Source organism: Sinocyclocheilus anshuiensis, unplaced genomic scaffold, assembly GCF_001515605.1.
Source record: "Sinocyclocheilus anshuiensis isolate Anshui unplaced genomic scaffold, SAMN03320099.WGS_v1.1 scaffold261, whole genome shotgun sequence".
In the NCBI taxonomy this organism is placed as follows: domain Eukaryota; kingdom Metazoa; phylum Chordata; class Actinopteri; order Cypriniformes; family Cyprinidae; genus Sinocyclocheilus; species Sinocyclocheilus anshuiensis.
In genome coordinates this window covers 863,205-888,571 of record NW_015536515.1, presented here as the reverse complement: position 1 = coordinate 888,571, position 25,367 = coordinate 863,205, and the positions used below count along the sequence as shown (strand labels likewise).

General features: G+C 35.4%; 2 protein-coding genes across 4 annotated transcripts in view; both read left to right on the top strand.

Annotated features, from left to right (window-relative positions):
- The first annotated feature begins 4,187 nt into the window (after positions 1-4,187).
- rab32b (RAB32b, member RAS oncogene family) lies at positions 4,188-6,522 on the top strand. Its single transcript, XM_016492227.1, has 3 exons — positions 4,188-4,401; positions 5,348-5,625; positions 6,388-6,522. The coding sequence occupies exons 1-3, from the start codon at positions 4,188-4,190 to the stop codon at positions 6,520-6,522; spliced, it is 627 nt and encodes a 208-aa protein (XP_016347713.1).
- A 7,224-nt stretch (positions 6,523-13,746) lies between these two features.
- stxbp5b (syntaxin binding protein 5b (tomosyn)) overlaps positions 13,747-25,367 on the top strand; it is a 46,386-nt gene continuing 34,765 nt past the window's right edge. For all 3 annotated transcript variants that reach the window (XM_016491784.1, XM_016491775.1, XM_016491767.1), the window contains exons 1-2: positions 13,747-14,248; positions 17,152-17,249. In XM_016491784.1, the coding sequence (XP_016347270.1) occupies positions 14,102-14,248; positions 17,152-17,249 (245 nt within the window). In that variant the 5' untranslated portion in view covers positions 13,747-14,101. The remainder of the gene's footprint in view (positions 14,249-17,151; positions 17,250-25,367) is intronic.

The window sequence follows — 25,367 nt, the reverse complement described above, 5'->3', positions numbered from 1 at the left end:
ATTTAGCTATGTTGTAATGTAATATTTTATATTTAAATATATTATATTATAATGTTTAAATATTATATTATGCAATTGGGATTACTGATTATGGATGTTATTTAAAATAAATATTTTTTTAAATTATATTACTAACAATTTTTGAGTGAAAAGTTTATTTGAATTTTTACACAAATTCAGAATCTTTTACCATTTAGTTTTTCTGTTTGCTTTAACGACAGCAGCACTGGATCTGAAATGAACAAAACCTGATGATCATGTTCTCCGGCATGATTTGAGATCATAAAAAAACATCTTTAGCTTCATTTGGAAGTAAATCTGACCATCGTTACAAAGAGTCACATGAGCAGTGACACTCATTTACTCAAAATACTTTTGATTAGTCTAGTCTAGAAATAGTACAGGATCTGAATTTTTTCTCAATGAATTGTTTATTACCAAGTTTATGTGAAAAATTCTACATTTTCAAGTTGGCCTTAGACTTATGGACCTCACTTTAAACTGTTACTTTGATACACAATTACTTACAGTGTACTGTGATTAAGATTTTGGCAATATTAGATTACCGCCCAACTCTATTGAGCTGTAAAAACAATTGTTTTTAAGCATACACTAAATATCTGAATAGTAATATTCAGCATATTTTTGCATAATTTTTTACACGAACCAGAAATGTTGTTCTTGTGTTCACCTTTCTCGGTTCCTGTGAAATAACAGTCGTCTTTATTTTGTTCATAGTTCTAATGGAAAGTCTGTGTCATGGTCTGAACCAGGTTCAAGACATCCTCCGAAAGGGGAACACATGTGGCACAGACTGTCTGTACATGTGAAGAGGCAGGAAGCCGGATCCAATCAGACGGCTGTCATCAAACCCCTAACTAATACCTACAATAGCCCAGGCATGGAATTTTCCGATTTAAGCACCAAGACTCTGTACAATGTAGCTGAGGAGGATGAGGGCGACCCGATCAGATACAATCCCTCGGGCAGCCCTCCTCTGATGGCTCTCAGGCAGTCGCCTGTCAGCAAGCCTATGAAGGAGGCGGGCGCCGATATGTCGTTTTACACTCCTGAGCAATACGTGCCACGAAAAAACAGTATTCTCCCTCAACATGGTATTGCAGATCAAGAGGTGCTCGAGTTCAATTCAAACATGCCCGATCTGGATGAGATCATAAGCCTGCCTGAGCCGGGCGACGAGGTGATTTTGCCATTTCAACCCCACATATTGCACCCACATCCGATTTTGCCCATGCAACTGGGCGCGTACACGGACGAACCTTTCTCCCCTTTGGAGGAGGTTGAAAACGAGCAGTTCGGGCTTCTTCACGGCTACATGTATGACAATGCGCAGATCCACGATGAGGAGGAGTTGGTGCAGATTAAAATGGCAATGGAGGACTCTATGGCCCTCATGCCACCTTCTCCATTTCGTGATTCTCTCGGCTCAGGCAGCCCCGTTCCCAACTCCCCTGTGTCCGAGTCCATCTTATGCACGCCTCCGAGCGTCACATACGCATCCGTCATTCTCAGAGACTATAAGCAAAGCTCCTCGACTCTTTGAAATTTATTTTAGGAGATCGTGTCAACTCTAGCTTTGTGAAATAATAGCTACGGTACTAGTTTGTGCAATAATGTGACTGTAAGTCGCCTGCACTAGAGAGATTTATTATTATATATGGTTGATTTAAAGAGAGAGTATGGAAGTGATTGTATGTTGACCAGGGTCCAAAATTAAGACTTGCCAAGTACGAATTGCAGATAAAATTGTGCCAGTATGCCTTTCACAGTTTCACATAGATATGGAGAAGCTTGTGTGCCATCTACTTATTTTAAATGAGCCAGTGTTATTTTAATATTATAGTTTTTATTCAAAATAATTATTTTGTATATTTTGTTTTAATTTTATTTTTAGTTAAAGTTTTAGTAATTTTGTTGTTTTTTTGTAATTTTTATTATTTATTTTTCTTTAAATATATCCTGTATAGTTTATATTAATTTCTATTTCGGTTATTTTAGTGTGTGTGTGTGTGTGTGTGTGTTTTTAATGGTTTTACTTTTAGTTAATGATAATAACCCAGAAATGAACAATAAAACTGTTTAATGGCTGGTAAATTCACCTGCAATTGGCAGGTGTGGCAAAAAAGTTAATTGATGTACTATTATAGTTTTAATTAATATTTTGAATTCATTTTCATTTTCCATATTCATTTTCATTTTAGTTTAATTTTGTGTTTTTGTAATTTTTTTAGTTGCTTTTTTCCTTTAATTGTCTATATAGCTTTTATTGATTTTAATTTTAATTTTAATTAATTTAGTACTTTAAGTTAAACTAAATGAAAATTTGATGTTGTCTTGACAACCAGCTGAAATAAAATAATTTTAAGTTTAAAAAAAAATGTGTTTATTACATTCGACTATCGTTTATTTATTTATTTATTTAATGTTTCTTAATGTTTTTAGTTTTAGTTAACAATAAAGCAAAATACAGTTTAACGTCCTGTAATTTTTCTCAATTCACCCGCAATTGGCAGGTGTGGCAAAAAAGTTAATTTTGGACCTTAATGTCAGTGCTGGATTGAGTAAAAGCAGGAACCAAACGTGTAGGTGCTCTTGATTTGTGTCACTATATCTTGCTTTAGTATGGCAGCAGTAGTTGACATGAAACCAACACCAGTCATTGTGATGCTGTATATTCTGAGCCGTTTATGTTTTTCATAATAGATCGAATCATCTAAAGAACTAGCAGAAAATAACCACTGTAGCAGAAAATGAAGATTTAGGAATTCAAACAATGTGCAGCAACTCTATCAGTGACAATTTAACGTGTTTAAGGTATTTTATACAATCATGACTTTTATAAACTACATTTTAAACTGAGTCTATATTAAATAAACATGATCATCAAACAGTTTTAAGTCTACATTACAGCATTAAATCACGCAGCATATGTATGCAGTAAACTACAGCAAGTGTAGATAACAAAAAAATGCCTAGTAAATTTATTAGCAAAATGTAGCAAATAATCCGTAGTTTTTAAGTGCCAATGTCAAAACCGCTGTATTTTTTCATGGTGTATTGTTTTTAATGTACTTTTTGTATAGTTTGTGTGTTTAAAGTACAATAGGAAGTGTATATGTTATTTTTCTTCTATTTATGTGATTGTTGTTTTTAATAATGAAGAAAATGTAAATATATATCATATATCTCTAGATTTAGATGGTCATAACATAAAGCTAGAGTTTGTATTAATACATTGACTTTTCCATTAGAAATTATTACCTGTATTTGGTAGCTTATCTTACTTGTTGGTTAAATGTTTTCATATCAGCTCCAAATACTTATATGCTTCATATAGTCAGTGTGTTAATGAAGATTCAAGATCCCCTAATGCTCAGCAGGGCCACCGACGACAGTTTCACCAGAATGTACCATGAGTCCTCATATGAAGACAGTTATATACTCTTGTTATGACCATTTAAATCCTATATGACATGACGGTTACTAAATTATAATGGAATTTTAAGCAGTTATAGAAGATTGTGTTCAGGTAACTTTTTAGATATTATCTGAAATGATTATGCTGTAAGTTTTATTTATTTTTTTGTTGTTGCAGTGCAATATGTGTTATCAGATTGCATACTGTAGTCTATACTCCAGCTTTAAGAAAACATTTGTGCTATTATATTTTTTAAAACAATCATTTATTGCATACTGTATGAGCCTAGAAGTAGCTATCTTAAGATAAAACTACATGTTTTTACAGATGACATTTAGTTCTGCTGTATTTTGTCAGGAGCTGTTTAGCTTATTTTAGGTGAGCATGTTTTATTAGGTTTATGATAAATACTGTATATTTTGTAAATAAGCTCTCAGGGTTGTTGCTGCAGTGTTTAGTTAATAATTTCCCAAAATGTGACCAGTTATTGCTTTCATATGACCATGTTAAAGAACCGTCTTCAACACCTTTGTGTCTCACTGTCACTTTATGCACGCTTTGCACTTGAAACACTCAAACTTTGACCTTTGATTTAACTTGTAAATTCTATGTTTTACTGTTTTTAATGCTGGAAACGGTCTGTGTTGTTGGTAGCATGGTTGGAAAACAGGACAGGGATTTAACCGGCAGAATAAATGAGAACTAGGTCATTTACTGCAGATGCGATTTGTTATCGCTATCCAGGAAAATGTCAGGAGACTCAGAATTAGGATTCACTGAACATTTATTTAAAGTTTTGGTGATTGGAGACCATAAAGTTGGGAAAACCAGCTTTGTTAAACGATTTGTGAAAAATCAATTCTACGAGGAGTTGAAAACGACTATAGGTGTGGATTTTTCTATGAAGGTGATAGACTGGGACAGTCACACGCGGGTGCGATTTCAGCTGTGGGATATAGCAGGTAAGTCTTTGTTTAAAGGGGTCATATGATGTTGCTAAAAATAAAATTATTTGGTGTATTTGGTGTAATGAAATGTGTTTATGCAGTTTAAGGTTCAAAAAACACATTATTTTCCACATACTGTACATTATTGTTTCTCCTCTATGCCCCGCCTTTCTGAAACAAGTCGATTTTTACAAAGCTCATCGGTCTGAAAAGTGAGGTGTTCTCTGATTGGCCAGCTATCCAGTGCGTTGTGATTGGCCGAATACCTCAAGCGTGTGATGGAAATGTTACGCCCCTTACCATATTGTGATGCCGTGTCCGGCCGGAGCGACGAGACAAAAACATCAAAAGCCATAATAAACGAGGCATTTGTTGCATCCAGTGGGGACATAATTATAGATTATAATGACTTATACTGTCTTTTTACGTGTTGCATTGCATCGCGCCACGTAAACATAAAACCATGGCACCAAGAGCTTGTAACACTCCAAAGAGAAAGGAAAACTTGAAATCGCATCATATGACCCCTTTAAACTTGTAATTAGTATTGTAGAACAATGTTGGTTATTTTGATGGGTCATAATAGATTAGCAGTACATAAAACTCTAATTATGTTGATTTACATATATATGTACTATGCTGAGAAAATGGTATCATGAACAAAATATGAAAGTTAGATACAGAAATGTGTCTAACTTTGACAAAAATAGTTGTTTTTTAGTGACGTTGGTCCTCATCAGGGGTAATTATTAACCATTTAGTGGCACAGTTTCACTTTCAGATTCATATATAGTGACTATAAATCTCCAGGCAAGAAAAACATGTCATATGAATCTGAAATGCCTGTAAACTGATCAGTTTGTGTTTCTCAATTAAACTCGAGAGTTAGGACCATAATCTTAAAGGCTAATTTGGTGCTTTATGATTAAAAGTGTTTTTTTTTCTTCTCTTGTTTATTTAGGTCAAGAGCGTGTAAGAGGACTGAACCGTGTGTACTTCAGGGGATCCAGTGGTGCGTTGGTTGTGTATGACGTGACAAACAGGTCAACATTGGATGGAGCTCTGAACTGGAAACATGAACTTGATGGTCAAGTAATGCTGAAAAACGGCCATCCGATCCCTGCTGTTTTACTGGCCAATAAATGTGATGAGACTAAAGTGTGCCAGAGGAATGCTTCTCTTCTGGAGAAACTCTGCCAGGAGAAGGGCTTCATTGGATGGTTTCCGACATCAGCAAAGGTGACTGGAGTATTATCATGCTTTTTCATATGTAGACCCATTCTGGATAAGAAACAGGGTTTTTTCAACCCAACCAGTGTCCTCCCTCCATGTTTATGTATTAATTACATACTTAATATCAACTTAGTTTGTATTTAAAAATTATTTTATTTTGACTTTTATGTAAACATTAAACATGTTTTAATACTTTTGAAATAAGTCTCTTCTGCTCACCAAGGCTGCATTTATTTGATCAAAATTACAGTAGAATAGTAATATTGTGAAATATTATTACAATTTAAAAGAATTGGTTTCTATTTGAATATATTTTAAAATGTAATTTATTTCTGTGATCAAAGCTGAGTTTTCAGCATCATTACTCCAGTCTTCAGTGTCACATGATCCTTCAGAAATCATTCTAATATGCTGATTTACTGCTGAAGAAAGTTACTTATTTCTTATTATCATCATTGTTGAAAACACTTGTGCTGCTTTACCGGTTTGTGGAAACTGTGATACATTTTTTTTTTCCGGATTCTTTGATGAACTGAAAGTACAAAAGAACAGCATTTATTTGAAATAGAAATCTTTTGTTACAATATAAATGACTTTACTGTCACTTTTGTTTATGTTTAGCTACAGTATATTAAGTTTATAATATTGCCTTTACTATTATAAAATGTATAGTAATGTCACTTCTACTATTCCACTTCTGTTTCGCTACTAGATTTAAACTGATGTAGCTAGATTTAATGGAGATTTGCTGTTGTGTTTGAGTTTTAGGAGAATATCAATGTGGATGAAGCTGCTAAATTCCTTGTGAAGCACATTCTCCAAAACAATGAGGAATCAGTGAAAGAAGAAGAGCAGAACATGCAGATCAACCTGCAACAGCAGTCAAAGAGCACCTGCTGCTGATTCACAATCCCTATGAGACAGCTTGAGGTTGAGTCTATATAACGGTGCAGAACTCTAGTATATTACTTGTTTCTATACAGCATATCATTTTGCAGTTAGTATTTTTATATATTTTATTGTCAATGATTAATAAACATTTTGGGGGCCATGAACGAGTACCATGCTGAATGAGTTTCATGCTGAGTATCTAATAAATACCTCTGTGGCAATGTGTCTCATTTCCCCTGCTAATCTGCTACATGCTCACGGGTTATTAAATACATCAGCATGGAAGGAGACTAACCGAGATCCACCATACACACTTCAACCTAACACTTCAGGAGTGAACAGAAATGCTGTCAAGATGCCAAATTCATTACGTTTCTCTCTGCAGAAAGCAGCGTGCACAGGGACGTGGCCTATATTTTCATATACAGCCGTCAAAGGTTTGTTTTCTTTGGAAAATAGCAGGACAGAATGTTTAAAATGAAAAATAATTTAGTGAAGTTACACTGATGAAAAATAAATGTAGCTTCAGGATAATATTCCATATTCCATCAGGGCATAAATGTGTAATGCTGCCTCAAGCTAATATATATCTTTTACATTATTTGACAAAAAGTGGCAGCATTTCCATTTCCGTGCATAATTTCTGCAAACTTTAGTAACTGAGAAGCCGAAAACATACACTACTCAACCCCAATGCCCTGCTCTATTTAAGCAAGTTTATAAAATGATCAATTATTTAAAATAAAGAAGTGAAATTTGTCCCATACAGCGATTATCCACACTCTAAAAAATGCTGGGTTAAATACAACCCAGTGCTGGGTAAAATAGGGACAAACCCAGCAATTGGGCTGTTTTGACCCAGCGGTTGGGTTAAATGTTTAACCCAACCTTCTGGGTAGTAACCCAACCGCTGGGTCAAAACAACCAAATTGCTGGGTTTGTCCCTATTTTACCCAGCACTGGGTTGTATTTAACCCAGCATTTTTTAGAGTGCAGGCCACAGGAGCGATCAAACACATCAGCATGATGCACAGCTTCCATACACAATGGTTAATGTCACAGAAATAGGAAGCCGTTCCCAGCGTGACCCAATTTTGAGTGATTGTGAAGAACTCCGGCGTTCTGATGCTCTCCCCCCCAGAGATCTGGACTATATAGAGCAAATACTCCGTTCGACCATAGCAGCCTCAACTAGGCATTAGCTGCCAGCATAGGCTATTCCGGATTCTGTACATGGAAAAGCAGGTTTGAACGGAGTTTTTTGTGCTCGTACGCAGCCGTGTATCATGTCGCACAGGTCTGATGCTTCGCCGTTCAGCGCGTTCCCCCAGAGGCACGAGAAACGTTCCCGTCTCGGCCGTAAGCGCTTCCATCTGTTAGCGCTGCTTGACAGTTGTACAGGTGTAGCGCTTTCAGACTTTTCTGGCAGATTTCCATTATAGTATTGTGAGAAAACAAGAAAGCACTGTTGCGTTACAATGTTGTTGCTGAACTGTGATTCAATTAAAAATGTATTAGGAAGCGGATTGTTAATTAATTTGCTCAAGAATGAGAGCAGGATTATAAAATTATGAATAAATGATGTCATTGTATTGTCCAAGAATACTGGTGAATGAATATGCAAATTTTCAATGAAAATGTCAGCAATTCAGAAATGAAAATGTGCTGAAAACGTATTCACCCTCAGGCCATCCCAGATGTAGATGAGTTTGTTTCTTCCTCAGATTTGGAGAAATGTAGCATTGCATCACTTGCTCACCAGTGGATCCTCTGCAGTGAATGGGTGCCGTCAGAATGAGAGTCCAAACAGCTGATTAAAAACATCACAATAATCAACAAGTAATTCACACCACTCCAGTCCATCAATAAATACCATAATCCATAATTTTGCTTTCTCTGGTGAAAATTTGTCTAATCTGAATCAGGAGAGAAATATGCACTATTTACAAGCGAAAACAGTCCAAAACTAAACAAATATTTTGGTGGATTTTGATGTGAGAGACAACAGGAGATGGACTTTTTCACTGTAGGAAGCGTTATGAATTATGAGCTCATATTTTGGCTTGAAGCAAGAGTTTAAAGTTACATTTCCTTGATGGATTTGTTTCTTACAAACATGCAGCTTTTTACTTGACAAGACATTAACTGATGGACTGGAGTGGTGTGGATTACTTGTGGATTATTGTGATGTTTTTATCAGCTGTTTGGACTCTCATTCTGATGGCACCCATTCACTGAAGAGGAGGTGTACGGCATTTTATAGCTTTTCTATTAAAATTACTAACATTTCCATCTTCTGTCTGTCAACAGTTTGCTGACTAATCTCTCAGTGGCTTGGACAATAGAATGTGGTGGTCTCATTCTGGTCTCACTAATTACTGTGGTAGTCTCATTCTGGTTCATCATGTGAACGCTGAGCCTGAAGGCAGGTTTTTGCTGACATGGTGTGTATAGGAGGGCAGATATTTTTACTCTCCCATCTGTTCCACACCGTCCCGTATAGTTTTACTTTGTAGCGTCCTTGGTGTGCGTCTAGGGATCTGTTCTACATACCACTTATTTGAGCCCCTCGCTGCAGTTGTTTACAAATAATGTGGAGTGAATTTATCCGTAATGATGAAGCCTAAGAGTCTTTATTATTGATCTTAAGAAAGGAAACTTTTAGCAACTCTTTGGTACTTTGTATGAAATGTGACTGATTCATGCTGCTTGAAATATTCAGCTCTAATGGATGCACATGCATTATAATGTTTCTGGTTGCTTTTGAAGTGGATATTTTACTTAGAGGAAAACCATCAAAGACAAAGTCTGTGTCCTATATACTTCAGACCTAGTTTCAGAGGCTGAGCGAAGGAAAGTTTATTTAACAATAAACACAAAAATATTGCATGAATAATATATTTCAAAAACTTCAGAATTCTACTCTTTCAAAGTAGCTACTTATAATTTTAAGCAATTTTAGCATTAATGTCAGCCAATGAATGTCTGTTAGACACATAGTATTTTTGTCTTGTTTTCCTGTACACATATCTAAACAATCTTAAAGATATGAGAAGCAAAATGACATAAGATATTAAAGCTTGTTACATTACTTTAAGCTTAAAAAAAGAAAGAAAATAACTTAAAATAAGAAAAATAAACTGGTTTTGCCTTTGAATTAAGATGATTTCTTTTTAAGATTAATACTGTTATATAAGTCTTGTTGTCAGCTCCCCATTGGATACTGCAAAGAAATTTGGGGGCCTAATTGTTTTCTGAATGTTAAATCTTTTCCAGTCTGCTTTGTGTGTCATTTTGAGTCATTTGCAGCAAAATAAGCACTCATAAGTCATTTACATATTCCATCAACTTTCCCCTCGACACATGACAGCTTATCCTGAACAAACTCTTTCATGGTACACAAAGGAGCAGAGTTTGTGTCTGATGGGTAGCGCGGCGGCTCCATGTGCGTGAGCAGATGGCTCTCATGGAGAAGCGGATGACTCTGCTGACGTACAGAGCCTGAGAACCACACAGGTAGGAGGGAAGCTGGACAGAAGAGAGTCCGCGGGACACATGAAGAGCTGCAATGCAATGCACGACCTTTGTGCACTTCAAATGTGTTTTTGTGTTAAGCCAATAAATGGGGTCCATGTTAAAAATCTGGGATTTTCATGAACAGAAAGAGGTTTTAGGATTCAAAATCTTAAAACATGAAAAGGTTCAACATAAAGTTTTTTAATATTCCATTTGTTAACATTAGTTAACTAACATGAACGTACAATGAAAAATACTTTTAAAGCATCTATTAATCTTAATGTTAATTTCAACATTTGTTACAATGTTGATATTATTTAATAGACTTGAGCTTATATAAACTAACAACAACAGTTGTATTTTTATTAACTAAGGTTAACAAAGATTAATAAATACTGCAACAAATGTATCGCTCATTGCTAGTTAATGCATTAACTAACATACATTTTTTGCATTCAAATTGTTATGCTGATAATATAACTTGTAAAATTACATGCAAAATAGCATTTTCACTGCTCTCAGACAGTATTGCTGATGATGCTACATAATTAAGACATTCTCTCTTATAATATAGAAATTGTTCATTTTTCATTTAATATCCAACATATGAGTGAATGGAAATACAATGTAGCTGCTCTCAACCTCATTTATGTCAATGCTGATTTGGGATGTAAGAATGATTATGGTTCCATCTAGTGGGTGAAACACAGACTGTCCTCTAATTCAGTGCTTTCAAAGGGGCCAGTATTTGTGCCGGATTAAATTAATAGTTTCTCTGACTGAAATTTGTTGTTTACCTATAATGAAGCAGAAATGGTACAATTAAAAAAAAATAATTTTTTAAATGTAAGTAATGTAAGTTTAAGTTTAAAGTTTAGTTTAAAGAACTATTGGAAGAACTATTGTTCCAACCACTAAAGATAGATTCACAAATAAACTGCCTGATTTATCTCAACTGCTTTCTGTACCCATAATACACATGAACTAGACGAAATGACTAGCAACATGGGCACTATCTTCTCTAATACATTAGAAGCTGTTGCCCCCATCAAATTGAAAAAGGTTAGAGAAAAACGTACTGTGCCATGGTACAACAGTAATACCCAATCTCTCAAGAAAAAACTCGTAATCTTGAGCGCAAATGGAGAAAAACTAACTTGGAAGTTTTTAGAATTGCATGGAAAAACAGAATGTCCAGCAATAGACAGGCTCTAAAAGCTGCCAGGGCCGAGCATATCCACAAAAAATAACCAAAATAATCCAAGGTTTTTATTTAGAAACCATTCAAGCTGGCGGTTATTAAGCCTCTTATTAAGAAACCACAACTAGATCCTAGTGAACTGGCAAATTACATACCCATCTCAAATCTTCCTTTTATGTCTAAAATTTTAGAAAAAGTTGTGTCTGCTCAATTGTGCTCCTTCCTGCAAAAAAATTATCTCTATGAAGAATTTCAGTCAGGTTTCAGGCCCCACCACAGAAACTGCACTTGTTAAAATTACAAGTGACTTGCTTCTTGTGTCAGACTAAGAGTTTTACTTGATCTTAGTGCTGCGTTCGACACTATAGATCATTAGAAACTTAATTTTCTGTAAAGTTGCTTTGCAACAGTTTGTATCGTGAAAAGCGCTGTACAAATAAACTTGAATTTAATTAAAGCTACTGTGATAATAAAGTAACCAATATACAAATTATATTTGGATCCACTGTCCCAAAACGCATCATATACTGCATTTATCATGTATGCTCAGTATTAGGATTTGATCATATTTTCTGCATAGATGCTGCATAAATGTCGGATTGAAAATTACATCATTAAACTCCTGAGACATTGAGAGGAGACTGTGGAGACTGTGTTACCAAGCATCCGGAAAAAGCAGCCATTACAGGAGGGACGGCCAAATGTGTCTGCCACAGTCCCAGATGACCTGATGAACCAGTACTGTAAATCACTCCTGTCTCAGAGAGAAAACTGTTGAGTTATACTGTTAATTTCCACTCTTTTCTAAAGCACTCTGAGCTGGAATCTTAAATGCAAATTGTTGTAAATATATATATTTATAGCTAATGGAATTAAATAATATTTTAGCAACTCTGTGGTTTACTGTGCTTTTACAGTTCAGTTGCTCTTTAAAAAAATCGGTTTTCTCTAGCAGTATTTTTTTTTTAATCAAAACTGTCTTTAATATTTGTGAATTGTCCAAGACATTAGTCAGTTACGGTATAACGTACTGCAGGTGGATTTTAAATGAGAGGTTGTACAGGTCAAGAGTGTTTTTCATAAATTTCAGATGGGGGAGTCAAGGAAGGCTTTCACGTTTTATATGTTCATTTTATAAGCTGTTGTCCAAAACAATGGCTGAATATTTCCTATTTGTTAGTCTTTTATATTGTTGATGTTCATTTGTTCTTTGCTTAATTTTATTTTAATATAATAGACTACATAATGGCAGATTCTCCTTCTGAAAACTACTGCAAATAGGGCCGACTTCAGATTATGATGTCAGAAAGTGTAAAATAACTCATCTTTTTTTCCTGGACAACGAGAGAGGAAAAGTATGATTTTCTAGCTTTAGTCACCACTTTTAATTAAAGTCAAAAATATATACATTTATATTTTAAATAAATAAATAGTTAATAATAATAATAATAATAATAAAACATTATATAATATTATTTTATTACAAAATTGTTTATTATTATTATTATTAATAAGTGTTATAATTATCTATATAATTAATTATATAAGTAAATACAAATAGTATTATTTTATTAAATATTATTTGATGATGCTTTTATTATATTTATTCAATATAACTGTATTATTATTGAGTGTACTAAAATGAAACCGATTAAAGCCATCAGGGTGGGTGATTGCCCTTATCTTCATCATAATCATCATCTAATGTTGGAACTGTTGACTTTCCCGAAGGTTAGTATTATAGATCAGTGGTTCCCAACCCTGGTCCTGGGGGCACCCCAACACTGCATGTTTTGCATGTATCTTTAATCAAACACACCTGATTCAGGTCATCAACTCATTAGTAGAGACTTCAAGACCTGAAATTGGTGTGTCAAAGAAAGGAGACATGCAAAATGTGCAGTGTTGGGGTGCCTCCAGGACCAGGGTTGGGAACCACTGTTATAGATAACTGCTATATGTCAAGCGTGCTGATCCCGAGTCAGTGCGTTTCTCCCGCACATCCGGGTGTCGCCTCCACAGCGCAGACGCGTCGCGGGGATTGCAGCGCTCTGCGTTTCCGCGTTAGCAGCGGGGGGAACCAGCCGAGGGGAGGGAACGGAACACAGCGAGATTGGCCGAATCTAACTGGATTACGCTGCCCGTGTCGCGATTAAAATGAAAAAGAAGTGACATTCGACCCTGCGGCCGTGTTTATAATTATCTATATAATTAATTATATAAGTAAATACTATCATTTTATTACAGAATAGTATTAAATTATTTTATTATATTATTACATTAAATCTAAATATTATTACTTTATTAAATATTGTTAGGTAATAATAATAAATGTTAACAATTCAATAACATTATTTTATTAATTTTATAAAATATAATAATAATAATAACAACAACAACAACAACGGTAATAATAAGTGTTATTATAATTATGTTATAGATAACTGCTATATGTCAAGCGTGCTGATCCCGAGTCAGTGCGTTTCTCCCGCACATCCGGGTGTCGCCTCCACAGCGCAGACGCGTCGCGGGGATTGCAGCGCTCTGCGTTTCCGCGTTAGCAGCGGGGGGAACCAGCCGAGGGGAGGGAACGGAACACAGCGAGATTGGCCGAATCTAACTGGATTACGCTGCCCGTGTCGCGATTAAAATGAAAAAGAAGTGACATTCGACCCTGCGGCCGTGTTTAGGAAGTGAGCGTGGGATCATGACATTCGCTCGCGCACGAGACGGGCTGACGGCACTGCCTGACATGTGAGACATCAGGACGAATACAACAACAGTACGCTTGTGTGGCTGTCTCCGCCACCGTCTGTTTATGCTCGCTCTGTTGATGCACATTTTGCATTCGTTTCGCATTTGCTGGGAGGCAATATGAAGAAGTTCAATATCAGGAAGGTGCTGGACGGCTTGACTGCGGCGTCCTCTTCCTCCTCCGCCGCCGCGTCCCCTCAGTCGGGAAACAGGGAGAATGACATGATTCAGGAGACCCTGCAGTCAGAGCATTTCCAGCTCTGCAAGGTGGGATTAGTTATTGTGATCTCATGCGGGGGGTGATGGGGATGAAGGGGGCTGAGTGGCGCCAACTCACCTCAATATTCTAATACGCGCGAGAAGAACACCTCAATATTCGAATACGCGCGAGAAGAACACCTCAATATTCTAATACGCGCGAGAAGAACGCTTATAAAAGCAGTTTTCAAGCGACGGTTTTCATCTCGTTTAAATCACCTCAGAGTCGGTTTTAACCATCACCGGCTGGATTAATAACCCAAAGGTCGGTTCACGAGATTAATCGCTCGCGTGATGCCAGAGTTGAAGGTTGACTAGTCGGTGGAGGTTATTTTAAGACGAATTAATTTAACGCGCAACGAGCGGAACTGATTCAAATTAGTATGAGGTAACTTTAGAATTACAGACTCCTTTCTGTCATATGGAAAGTCGTGCCAGGCTAGTCTGTCAAGAAATACCTGTGCTTAATGTTTAGTCATGCAGTTTAATTCGGATTGTAGAACAAATCGGCTCCTTTGCTAGTGTGAATCTGTTTTTATTCAGTCTATGGTGTGAACGGATAGTTCATGTTCTAATTCGCTGACTGTGTATTAACTAAACGGGTTATCCCTGAGATAAGTCAGGTTAAAAGTGATGACGGTATTTTAGAATTATAGTATTTCCTAGTTTAGTTACGTGATCAAAATATAATTAAAGGTATATTCTGTCATCATTTATTCAGGTTGTTCCAAACCTGTATGAGTTTTTCTTTCTTTTTTTTTAACACAAAATTATTCATTTTGGGTGAAAATTATCAATCTCGCTTGGTATTATCTATACTACATTTTTATATGTTTTTGTTTCTTAATTATTATGATTTTTTGTGGTTCAAACTGGCTTTAACGGGTGCGCTATGAAAATGGTAAATAATAACCATTCAAAACAATGTTTATAACAAAATTATGACTTAACAAAAACGAAATAAACTAAGTGAACATTTGATAACTAAAACTATTTAACAAAATGTTTTTAAACATGGTTTAATGGATAAAATTAAATATGTCAACATATTTAGTACTTACATTTTCTCAGATTGAATATACTGCATGCAGTAATTGCAACTTTTTAAGGAATTTTAAAGATAGTATGGAATGGATCCTTACTATCTCTATGGTTAGGCGTTTTATTTGGTTTGGTTTATGCATTTTAGATATGCGTTCTCAGCATATGTAATTGTAGTCACTACACAAATGCTCTGGTAACCAGCAGGCTGTATTGGTTGGGCTTTTGTTTTTTTTGTAGTGTATACATTTGTGGGATGTTAAATGGGGCCATGTTTGGGAACAGGATACCAAAAACCGGGACTGTCCCCAGAAAACGACCACAATAACCTAGTGTTACTCAAATATTTACCCACAGAGTGAGCAGTTAGTCTCACTAAATAAAAAAGTCCTTGTAATACCAGAGCACAAGAATATGGTAATCATTCAGTACCATGGTAAATATTAAAGTAAAGTGTTAACATTTGATATCATCACTGTACCATGTTACCACCACAGTAATTCAGATGTTAGTCAGATGTCAACTTCAGCTTCTCAGCATCCTGTGGTCTGAACCTCATCTGTAATATCTGTTTTAATTTCTATCTAATTAAATCCTAATTGGAATCCCCGGCCCCCACCTAATTACTAAAGCCACTAATAAGAAGAGAGGCCTTGCTAGCTTTGAATGATTTGTGTTTTCCTGAATTGTTATTACTTGTTTGTGTTCCTCCACATGGTTGGATATATTGTTCATTTTTGTTTTGGTGTTATCTGCAAGGCCCATCAACGTCCCTCATATATATTGACTTAATCAAACTAGGCTATATCATGAATATGCACTGACCTAAGGATGTTTCCGCATATGCAATGTTTAACCAACGTCATGTTTTCTTTGCTCGGGTCTTTCACAGGTTCTTTTGCTATAAATGATTGACATGGAATCATGTTTCCTGTGTATTTTTCGCCAAAAAATTGTTGTTAATAACTCATCCTCATGGAGTATTTCCATGGAACACAAACAGACAATTTTTGTAGAGCTTCATGCATGCAATAACATGTCTGTAAATCTCCAAAAAAGCATGTTAAACTTGCTTTATATTCCTAGTCTTCTGAGGAAATCTGGTATCTTTGTATCAGTTTATTTTAGTATAATTTATATTCTATTATAGTTTTTGTTAATATTTTGAAATGGATTTTAATTCTATATAATTTTTATTTATATATTTTCAGTTTTAATTTGAGTACGTTTTAGTAATTTAGTCTAGTATGTTTTAGTCTTTTTATATTTTAGTATTACTTTAGTATTACTTTTTTTTTTACTAGTTTTAACTTTTTTTTTTCATTTTCATTATTATTATTGTTTAAGTGTCTATATAGCTTTTATTTTATTTTAGTTTTTTAATGGTATTTCAGCTTAAACTAAATGAAAATGAGAAATGTTGCCTTGGCAACAAGCTGAAATAAAATACGTTTTTTATATTTTATTTTATTTCAGCTAATTGTTATTTTACTATTTTTAAAACTATGGTTTTAGTATTAGTTAAGGATAATAACCCTGCTTCGTATGAGGGACAGATTGAAATATAGGTTATTTCATTAAAAAAAAAAAAAGCAACAAGAAAAATTTCAGAAAAAAAAATTTTTTTTTCAAATTTGTGCAGTGTGTTTAGTTACGGACATTATCATCAGCAAATCATGACTTACATTCCTGTCATTTCCACATACAAAGTGTTCTTTTGGCTTCAGAAGACTTCAAATATAGTGCTCTTGATGGTCAACACAGGTTTTGTTCAAAATGTGAGCAAGAATTTCCATTTTTGACTGAACTTTGCCTTTAAGAACACCATTGTCATGTTTGTAGTTTAATGCAAATCATCTTCTGCTTCACAGACAGTGCGACATGGCTTTCCAAATCAACCCTCTTCCATGGCTTTTGACCCTGTGCAGAAAATTCTGGCTATTGGCACACAGAGTGGAGCCCTGAGACTGTATCCTTTATATGAAGAGCTGGCAACATACCCAGCCTAACTTACCTGGGGAAAAATAAGTGTCAGATGCGGTCTTGTTGTTTGTGTATATTTAAACAAAGGCAATCCTCCCACCCTTCTGTGTTGGAAGTCTTGTTGCACAAAGTAATTAACTTGTTCAAAGCATGTGTGGTTCTTTTTTACTAACCTCCATGCAAACAAATGATTATGTAAGTTGCAAAATACAAGTAACAACATCCTCTGGTAAATCATCTTCTCTAAGAGCCTTGCCCCAGGAGATATGAATATTTACCCTAGAGAAGCATCATAGTAGCTACTACCTCAAGTAACAAAACAAAAAAAAACTGAAAGAAAGACACTAACATGTCTAACATGTGCTAATGCTTCGTTTAAAAAAAAACAAAACACATTATTTACCTTTAATCCACACCGCTCTGTCCCTTCTCTGAGAAACGCGCTGATCATTTCCTGCTTTTATGAAGCCCCACCCTCAGAAATAGACAATGGGCTCTGATTGGTTAGCTAGCCCAGTGTGTTGTGATTGGCTAAACCACCTCTAGTGCTCGTCTAAATGTCCCACCCCTTTTCCAGTGATGTCTGTGAGAAAGGTATATTCACTCGACAAGCTCGCGCATCTGCGCCGCCGCGCGTTCAATCCACTCAGCGTGCTTTGCTTACCAGCTGGCGCACATCAGCTATACAGGCATGAATACTGAATGTTTAGTACGAGTACGAGTACAGGAGCTCAGTATCGGGCCCGATACCGTGCATCCCTACTTATCAGTTTGAGCCCGATTGAGAAGCAGAGGATATTATTGAAGAGGATCGTGCAGAACCTGTGCAAGCACGGCTTTTAATGGTAGGTCTATGTTTTTTGTTTGTTGTTGTCTCATACTTTTATATATACTGTTATTTGTAAATACTACTGCTTATGTTAGCTTTTAATATACGAGACGAACACTAACTAAGGTTAAAAAAGTGAAATCGCAATCAACCACCCCTTAAATATATATTAACTGTGATAAAACTATGTGGCTCGTTGCTTTTAAAAAATGGCGGAAACAGTAGTATTTTGTTTTAAAAATGTGCATTTATGCTCTGTGTTTTTAAACATTCACACATCTATTATTCAGGCAAGTAGGCAAAGTTATTGGCCAGTGGCAAAAATCTCATATATATTAGTCTTAGGGGTGCTCTGATTGATCGGCTACCGATCATTATCGGCCGATGTTTAACCATTCAGCGCTCGCGCGCTCTCCTGGGGACCGTGCGCTCATGCACACTCGCACTCGCAGCGCACACACATAATGCCAGGTTCACATTACTCCGTTTTCAGTGTGTATGTGGTGCGTATTTTTTCCGCGCTCATGTTAACGGAATAATAGAGCACGCACGCTGCACACCATTGCTGTCCGGCAGTGCGTTCCACGAGCGGTGCATCTGCAGCAGTGCTGTACTGTGATAAAAGAGAATCACAATGCTGAAAAAGCATTTTCAGAAACAACATTTGGATTTGAAATCAAAATAATGGATAAATGTTGTGTGTGTGGTAAACAGCCACGGATCAGTAGCGGACTCTTGTGTGAAAGCTGCTTCTCCTCTCACAAGAGACACCTAAGAGGGGAATTCCCCCCATTTTCAAAAATGAAATTCAGGCCCTGAATAAATGTCTAAAAATCCTGATTGGAGTATCACTATAAATAGTTATAAATTATAAAAAAGAAGGCTTTAAAAAGATCAGTATCGGTGATCGGTATCGGCAGATACTGCTTTCTGTGATCAGCGATCGGTGATCGGCCTCAAAAATCCTGATCGGAGCACCCCTAATTAGCCTGGGTGCATATCTACAGTACCTCCATTGCTTGACTAAAATGCAAAACATAAAAGCATTGAGCATTTCAAAACTGATGCTTTAATGCACTATATGCTCAGTCATCAGTGAGAGAAGGTCAGTTGATTCCAGGCAGTAAAAAACAAAGGAGCCTGTTTCTCACAGAGTCATGTATACGAGCAGCCTCATTTCAGAGGCACATTTCCTAGAAGCAGGGTCTTTATTCCTAGAGGAGCTGCGCTCATTAGTGATATCTCCACTGTGGCATGAGCAGCTCCATTGCCATATGTTGCAGAGCTCGTCTCATCATTGGTGCTGCCGACTATCTGCCAGAAAGCCACCTCGCACGTGCTGGAAACATCGCTGGTCCTGCTGGGCACGTCTGTTAGAGCCACACACACTCAGCCAAGCTGCGCCAGCTTATTTCTGAGTGTTTTCATGTTCAGATATACACCACACCATTGAAAGTTGGGAGTAGGGCTGGGTGTTTTATTGTATACTGTGCAATGGTAGAATTTTTTCATTTTAATATTATTTAGATTGTTATTCTCAAAATCCAAAACAGACAATAACTTAGAACATCACAATACAAAAAAAAAAACAAAAAACAGATTTCAACAATCTGTGCTGTATGTAAAATGAAAAGCAAAAAGTCAGAAAAAAGGAGTTTGACATGCCACCTTTTCTTACAATCTGTAAATAGTTACTGAAAATAATTGTTGCATGCAAATAAACAAACAAACATGTCTAAATAATTGAAATAATGAAATTTATACAATTAAAAAAAAAATTATTACAAATTTCACAAAATAATAATAATAATAATAATAAAAACATTTTAGGGCCCTATAAAATCTTTTATCCCCCCAATTCTGTTTCATTTTATTCAAAATGTATTTTTTTCTGGATTTTGATTTAATTTATAAATTTCAGCAATTAAAAAGTGTCTAATTAATTTAAATAATGAAATTTATACAATTTAACAAACATTAATTAAAAGTTGAATAAAAATGACATTTTTTAGGACCCTACAAAGTCTGTTTTCATGTTCTCAGTTTTCCGTTTTAATTTTTATGGATTCCATTTTAATAGTTTAATTAAATGTTAACAATCAAAAGCTAGTCTAATCAATTGATTTCAAAACTTTTTGAAATATAAAAATGTATTAAAAATTAGCAGGGCCCTATGAAATGTTTTATTTTTCAGAAATTCTTTGTCTGTTTTACCTTTTCTAGTTTATTATCAAAAATGTATTAGAATGTCACACTGCATGTTTACTTCCCAAAAATATTTCATGTCATCTTCTATTTTGTGAAATACCATGACACAAGATTTGAGTTATACTGCCCCTCCGTACCACAAAAGATTGCATGGTTGAAGGCCAGACTTGGTTTTGTCAGATTTGAATCTTGATCGTGGGAGCGCACCTCTATTATGCTGCTGTAATGGTGTGCAGTACGTTGTCCAAGGCTTCACTGTGTCAATGGCATTTTGTCCTTGTGGAAAGTCACAAGACACCCACCGGGTCAGTGTTTTCTGTGGTGGAGAACTGAGTTGATTGGCTCTCTCCTCTTGCTCAGCTGTTGCCTGGATGTGTTAATGTGCAGAGAGAGCTGATGGACTTACTGTCATTCAGTCGATTGGGCTATTTATCAAAAGACAGGATGTATCGATTTGCCTCATTGCCCCTAGCATTGGGAAACACCGCCACAGCTCAGCTGACACAAACTCAATGAGGTGTTTACTAACAGTAATATCTAATTTTACATGATTGGTCCCTTGTGTCTCTATCTGTGTGTTTCCATATAGAAACCTTGCTGGACGTTGAGGAGTTTCAGCTGTCTTGGCTTGATATTAAATACTAGCAGTTTGTTAAAATATGCAGTCTCGTTGCCTCTTGGTAATGTTTTTCCAAATTTCAGAGCTAAGGAGCAAACGTTTGTGAGGTTTTATGCATGAATAATTTACGAATAGATTGTTGTTGAATGCTTTTTGTTCTGATTATGCACTGTGATCTGATAAAGTTTTATGCATGGTAAAGACTTGAAAGCTTAATCAAACACTGCCAATGAAAGTGTTTAAGAAACATTAAAATGTTTATTTATGATATGTTTAAAACAAGAAATCAGAATCCTCTGTGTTTAACCCGCAGAAACTTGAAAAAGCTGAGCCTGTGTCGAGCATCACATTTTTACTTTGTAAGTCGAATGAGGAAAGCCTTCTTTGCATGTGTGTATAGAAACACCACAAACCACTGTGGTTTACCAAATGAGGAAGTTGCCTTCTGTTGTTTTAGAATGTAACTTTCTTTCATCCTTTCTTTTTTTCACAACCGTCTCACTAAAGATGAGTACTGCATAATGCTGTAAGGACTTTAACCAGTCAGGTGATGTAGGGTTAAAAAAGAGTGATGTAGGGTTTATGCATGTGACTTTAAGCATGTGACTAGGTTTCTGAGCCACAACATTCTGATCTAAAGAGTACATTAGATATACTAGATCTGTTTTTATTTATAAGTGAACTGTGAAATTCAGTGTAGATTGTGCTGCAAAATTTTCACCAGATGTTCATCATGATGAACGTAGTGATTTCGTAATGAGCTGGTGAATGCAGGATTAGTGTATAAATGGTGGAATTTGTCTCTGCTGGCGTGGGTTATAATTATTATTAGGCTTTAGCATGATATACATTTAATTGATTATTTCTGTTTTTAGCATAATCATCTAATGTGCTAAAGAGTACACTAGATATACTATTTCTGCTTTTTTATATAAAGAGAACTATAAAAAATGTATATACACAAAATATTAAATAAACTTTGGCTTGTAACTCATCCCACATGTTTGTGCTGCAGACATACTGTAAATGAGATCTCAAATCAGGTGACTTGTAGAAAGGAATCTTATCAAATTTGCACAGGATATAAACATCCATCATTCATTTTTGTTTATTAAATATTTTTACTCATTTTATAATACTTCCATCTTCCAACAAGAATGTTGTTATCTCAGCTCTGTTTAACACTATTTACAATGTTTACATCTATTTCACATAACTGAAGTGATTTTTCCCACCAAGAAAGTCCTGCAAAATTTTGCAGGTCAATAAAGTCAGTAAAAAAATTATATCCAAAGTGGGTCCTGAGCCATATCTAGAGACTAGAATATCGCAAGTAAACATGCAGCAATGCACTAAAAACCACTCAGAACACATTACAAACACAGAACTCAAGTTTAACCACTCAACAGTCACCTCCCTTTTCTAGCATAGACGTGAAAATGCAGTGAATACAGACCTAAAATTGGTCTCTTTTTAAAGAAGAGAATCAGCAGATTATTGCTGAAGTGAAAGCATTTCAAGAAATTAAAGACTAAAAAAGTTATAGAAGTTTTAAGTTTACTGGAAAGAAAATGTACTGTACTAAAATGTTTAGATTTTATATAAAATAATTCTTTTACAAAATATTTTAGAATCTAAAATTGCTATAAAATCAAAACAGAGGTCGACCGCTAGGTTGGACCACACTTGCCGATAACCGATTAATCAACCGATAGTTTTAAAATAGATAAAACAGTGTTGAACTGTATTGCAAAAAAAAAAAAAAAAAAAGTACTGAATCACACATTTAAAATGAAATAAAAATATGAATATTAAATATTAATTATACATTGATCAATTTTAGTTCATAAACTAATGTTAACAGATGCAACTTTAAGATGTAAAAATTTAGTAGTTGGCTAAATTTTTTAATTAACACACTCTAACAAGAAACAGTACTTCTACTGCCTTTATTAACCTTAGTCAATGTTACAAATGGAATCCTATTGTAAAGTGTTACCATTTCATATAAATCCAAACAGTCATGCTTAAATATGACCGCCTTTAAATATCTACACAAAGGCCATAGCATTGAAATTATGTACATTGTATGTATACTGTCACTTTATTTGCTTCTATTTTAGATTACTTGATTATCTAATCAAAATAACAAAATATGATGGTCGCACACCGAACAAAAAAAAATAAAAAATTGCACCGCGTCACGTCTACAACTCGCAGGCAGCACACACCGGACGCGTTAAATTCAAGCGGCGGTCCAAAAAAGTTAATCACCAAACAGGCAAAAGTTCACTTCAAGAATGAACAATGTGGCGTCGATGAGTTTGGTGTTTCACAAATCAGAGCAAAACGTAAAGAAGGAAGCGTGATCTATATTATAGATCTCTATATGAAGCACATAGACTTTATTAAAGCCACAGAAAGACAAACGTTTAGCTGAAAAAATGCACAATACTTCCAGCATAGGGTCAAGTCATTATGCACATTAACAATGATTTGGGACAAATATAATGTAATTTAATGTAAAACTGTGTGAGTGGCACTCTGTGGCATGGATCTTTTCCAGCAATTACCTATCGGTGCCAATTAATCAATCAGTCGACCTCTAAATCAAAACCATATGTCTAACTAAGTTATTTTCCAAATTTGAAGTTGATATTACAAAAATTGAGGTTCCTGTGAGATTTTCTTAAGGCACTATACCAAAAATACATTTTTTACTCGTTTTCCTGTCACAATATTACTTCTATCACAAAATAACCACCAAATATGGAATCTTGAGACTCAGACCTTTAAAAGAATATGTGTTTTGTTAAGATAAGAAAAGGTTTTGATTATAAAATATTGTAGTAAATTTTGTAATATGACACTTGACACCTCACACTGGAGGGGGAGCCCGTTAAAATGATTTAAAGTACCATTTTCAGGGTAACACAATGTCAGATTACAAAACAGTTTTCACAGGATGGCTTTTGAGTGTTTAAGCTTTTAAATTATATCTAAATTAAGATAATTACTAAAATATGTGATTGGGAAAAAAGGCAATAAAAAAAGAGTGCCAAGCATCCTGCTAGCAGGACGCTGACAGTTGACAAGTTAATATATAACAGTTAATCAAACCACTCTGGATTGTGGATTAAGAAACGTATCTGAATGAGGAAGTGCCTCCCAGATCTCACCAAGAGGAGGAAATGTGTGCTGAAAACCGATATCATTTTTAGTTCTCTCCATGCTTATTTACGTAGCCAGTGGCGCTTTACAATTCATGCTCGAAGAATTTTTTATTAGGCTTAAGCACTGTATAAATTGAATTGATTAGTGCTATTTTTAGTATCATCAGTGGTGTTTTAGTGTTGATTGCCTCATGATCTATGACCATCTCCTTCCTGCTGCTCTTGTAGGCTGCTGTTGGCAGCATCCAACTCCAAGTGCTTTAAATAACGGCCATTTGAGACTCCTCCAGAGTTTAAGGCACCCAGGGCCTGTTTGATTACTGTTCTTAATCTTGTTTGGACAGATCCTATCTCGACTTTATCACTCTGAAACCTACTAATGGCTCAAGTTCAGCTGGGATGAGGAAGGGAGAGTACAAGCTGTGTAGTCAAATAGTTTTGTGTTTTTTGCATTGCACAAAGAGCTTGTCATAAATGTGGTATGTGCATGTCTGTTAGCAGTAGCATGTTGAAGAAGCACACCAGATTCTGCTGTAGATTGGAAGATATTAGATATTAATATTTTTATTATCTATCTAGCAGTGTCCTAGCAACCATTCAGAGCACCTTAACAGGTACCTAACAATGCCATTATGTTTCTGTCTGTCTTTGTCTATAGTATGTTTGCTTAGCAATGCCCTAGCAACTGCCTATCAACACCCTAGCAACGAGAACACCTAAACAGTCTTGTGATGCCTAGCAACCACTTAAAACAGGCCTGTCATGATCACATGATGATTACATGATGATGTAATCACATGATGATGCTGATGATTAATTGTCATACAAATAATTGATGTAATGATTTAGTTCTGTTCAGTTTGTCACTTAAAGTTGCAAGCCTTATACATTGTTTTTTTTTTTTGTTGTTGTTTCACTTGGAATTGTTAATAAATAAAATAAATTAAAAATGATAATAAAATTGGCCCATATGATTTATTTTAGTGCTGTTAAAATTAATAATGTTTCTATAATTAATTATTTTTATTTTATATATATATATTTATATATTATTTTATAGTTATTATGTTATTATATATAGGGATGTCCCGATCAGGTTTTTTGTCCCCCAGATCCGATCCGAGTCATTGAATATTGAGTATCTGCTGATACCGATCCGATACTTGAATATTCCTTTAGGAATGTATGTTTGGTGCACACTTCAAGTACATTAATGTTATTAAAATCAATCCAATGTATACAGAGTTGTGCAAAGTGTAAAAAAAGTTATGTATG

What these genes read in the sequence shown, in the direction of transcription:
- rab32b (XM_016492227.1), top strand. Translation starts at nt 4,188, where the DNA reads ATGTCAGGAGACTCAGAATTAGGATTCACTGAACATTTATTTAAAGTT. An exon ending in TCAGCTGTGGGATATAGCAG is followed by an intron (nt 4,402 to 5,347) that starts GTAAGTCTTTGT and finishes TTGTTTATTTAG; the next exon opens with GTCAAGAGCGTGTAAGAGGA. An exon ending in GGTTTCCGACATCAGCAAAG is followed by an intron (nt 5,626 to 6,387) that starts GTGACTGGAGTA and finishes TTTGAGTTTTAG; the next exon opens with GAGAATATCAATGTGGATGA.